Source organism: Atta colombica, unplaced genomic scaffold (assembly GCF_001594045.1).
Source record: "Atta colombica isolate Treedump-2 unplaced genomic scaffold, Acol1.0 scaffold261, whole genome shotgun sequence".
Taxonomy (NCBI): Eukaryota; Metazoa; Arthropoda; class Insecta; order Hymenoptera; family Formicidae; genus Atta; species Atta colombica.
The window spans coordinates 61,647-65,023 of NW_017259361.1; the positions used below are offsets into that span (position 1 = coordinate 61,647).

At 32.0% G+C, this 3,377-nt stretch overlaps 1 protein-coding gene across 1 annotated transcript in view; it reads right to left on the bottom strand.

Annotated features, from left to right (window-relative positions):
• LOC108689190 (probable tRNA(His) guanylyltransferase) overlaps window positions 1-2,538 on the bottom strand; it is a 6,384-nt gene extending 3,846 nt beyond the window's left edge. Inside the window, exons 1-2 of the mRNA XM_018195852.1 lie at window positions 1,979-2,538; window positions 51-295 (exon numbers count right to left, since the gene is read on the bottom strand). Of these exons, the coding sequence (XP_018051341.1) occupies window positions 51-295; window positions 1,979-2,327 (594 nt within the window). The 5' untranslated portion in view covers window positions 2,328-2,538. The remainder of the gene's footprint in view (window positions 1-50; window positions 296-1,978) is intronic.
• Window positions 2,539-3,377: the final 839 nt, after the last annotated feature.

A 3,377-nucleotide genomic window follows, 5' to 3' on the forward strand; every position in this document is an offset into this window, starting at 1 on the left:
ATGCCTTATATTGATTTTAAAATCCTGAATCTGTTATTATTTATGTTTACCTGATTCGGAGTTAATTTTCCTTTCAAAATAAGATTCCAAAAACAAGTGTTATATAAGTTATTGATGTGTACGTCAGCCTGTCGCCAAGCTAGATAATCTCTTAAATTCTTGTCTGTTGGATATAATATAACACGAGCATCAAATGACGGTGGATAATACAATTCTTTGCCTCTGAAGAAACGTGGCCAGTGATAAACATATGCCGAAGCAAATAATGAATTCACATTAGACATCAATTTTGACGCTGAAACAAACATACAAAAAAAATGTCATCGATAAGACACCTTGGATAATGCTAATATCGGCGATATTGTAACTTTCAAGCCTTATAACTCGAAAAGTACTTAATAAAAATAAACTTTATTATAATGTTTTGAAAAGCTCTTGACATCAGTTATTAGATTCTAGAATGAAAAATAGTGTTTTAAAAAAATCGATGTGATCTTGACCTGACCTTGGCGTCGTCAGCTTCAAGCTCAATAGCAACTCATAGCATCAGTAAATAGATTTTTTGAAATCCAATTTATCTGAAATAGTTTTTCCTAAAATGCTATGCTTAGTTTTCGAGATATTTTGCCATCTTGGTACTCTTTACACATCCTGTATATTTAAAGTTCGAGTCAAATATTTTAATAGCTGTGGAACACTAAAAAAGTGATAAAACAAAACCAAGATCACTTTAAGTTAAGATAAAAATACAAGAAAGTTACATCGATTCAACGCTACGACGATTTAAGGATCAAATAAAGGTGGTAATAGATTTAAAAAGTTAAAACAAATTTAATTTGAATATACATTAAATTTTGAATGAAGCGCTTAAAAATAGCACAATTATTGATGACATAGATATTGCTATCGAGCTAGGCTTCTCGAACACAAGAAAAAGAAAATGTACCAGGATTCAATCTCAAAAACATGGATAAGAAGAGTTAAAGTTACATAATAATATTGTGTCTGAAAAAAATAACAAATTTTACCGATAACAAAAATCTTTATTATCGAAAGTATATTTGCAAAATAAATGCGATACATTTATTGAAAATGTAATATATTACATTGATCGACGGGAAGAAGAAAATATTTATAATTTGAATCAGAGTATTCCAGTTAGAATTATATACCTCTTGATCTAATCATATCTCACAAAAAGATGGAATATATAGTATAGTATAATCAATGTTAGCAACGATGCACAGGTATATCTTCATATAGAAATAATATCGCAGCTATGAGCCCTTTGTTTTAGTTATTTGATTTATTAAAATAACATAAGCGTTATTTTATTTTAATAAAAAAAAAGTTAAAATCTTAAAAGAAATATTTCTCAACTCATGCGTGTAAGTAAAGTTATTCATGGCTTTTAATTGCATGACTAATTACTATTCCTATCTGTTATTATCTCTACACCTTTCCTTCTGTTTCTATTGAAGTCTATCAAGGTGGTTTCAATGCTTCATCTAGTACTATGGTTGCATTTGATTTGAGTGCTCATGCCATACTTGTGGCTTATGCAACTGTTCTAATTTCTTTCCATCATATGTAATAAATGATACAGATAAAAAAGACAGAATGAAACTTACACACACAGTATATGAGCACTCAAAACAATCGCAGCTAATGTTGATGACATAATAATGATTCAATCATAGAATAGTAAACAAGTATTTTATTTAAAACACTTAAAAATTAGTTAATATTGTAAATATTTATAATATTTAATAGGCTAAAATAATGCAGTACGAAATATAATTAAAAAACTCGAAAATTAATTGCTAGCATCATCGAGATACAAATTTTAAAATAAAAAATAATTACATAATTAACGTAAGTAACAGTAAGGAATAAAACATCTGTAATTGTACATAGGCAAAAATTCTGTGATTCTATATCAGACAAATCTCACATTGTCAAAGCACATGATGAATACCTCTGCGTTTGTAGAGCTGTGTATCTTTCCGGAACACAAACGAATATTCGTCGCTTTGACCAAAACCCAATATGATCTCTTTAAAATCCTCCATAACAATAATAGCAGCATGATTCATTAACTCGAGAGCAGCCACATCATTCGGTTTGACAAACTGGTGCATATCACAAAATCTCGAGAAATTCCTGCCATCTATTCTAATCACAATCCAGCAATTTGGCAAGCAGTTGTCGTCCCTTTCAAATTCTTTCACATATTCGAACTTGCTCTTAGCCATTATCGTCAGGCATAAATAGCGGCGCGTGACCACTTGTTTAGCCCGAGTAATCCTTGAGAGAATGCTCTTCATTCAATTGTGCGTATTCATTCAGTTTGGCACACACAATCACAAAAATTGATTAAAAAATATACCAATCAATGCATTTTCAGTAAATACTCAAGAATCCTATATTCTTCGCTAACCTTGATGAGATTAGGCTCATTCGACACGTCATTTTCGCGCGAAATAAACGAATCTAACAGAAAAAAGCATTGCTTTGTCCCGTGGATTAAGATAGTAATTGTTAAACTTGACGACCACGTCTCAGGTTAGGAAATGTATTACAGATCAAAATTGACAAAAAAAACTGTCAGACTACTGTCTGCGAGATAAATATGCGTTTGCGCATGTCTAATGGGTGCATTCAGTATTACAACTGCTTACTAAGCGCTCAATGAGCTTTTGCCTTTGATTGGTATATTCCGTTAGATTTAAAAATATAGACCAAACAGATACAAGAGCTAAGTGAGCGGTCATAGTATTGAATACACTCATTGACTCTATCAGCCTATCACGGAGTTGATTCGCGGTACGATCGATGCTGCAAATGCTTTACAGTAATTTTTGATTAATCAATTTGTAAAATTTTTTTTCCAATTGGTCAATCAAACGCTTTAAAGCATCTGTAGTGAGACTTTGATAACCGCCTCGGTTAGGATGAAATATAAGTCCGACCAATGATATCTCCACTCTCATTGGCTAGGAAAAAATATAGCGCGACCAATCTTTCTCTATTCCGCAATCGTTTTTAGCATCGTGTGATTTCACCCCAAGAGTCATCATCACATTTACGTAAATCATTTTACGTGCGTCTTCATAGGAAAAATGCGATTGGATAATTTTCTTTATTCACGTTTATGCAACTATGCAAGTTTATGTGGATATATCTTAAGCCATAAGAAATTGACCATTCACAGTCATTGAATATAAAAAAAATAATCGATTACGACCGGTATTCATATGATTTCTGCACACTGAATGCGGAAACGCTTGCCGCGCGGCAAAATGTGACGTAGTAGCCAATAAGCTTACAGCTCTTAATATGTTCATTAGTTATCTTATTTTGTCGTACAATAAGCG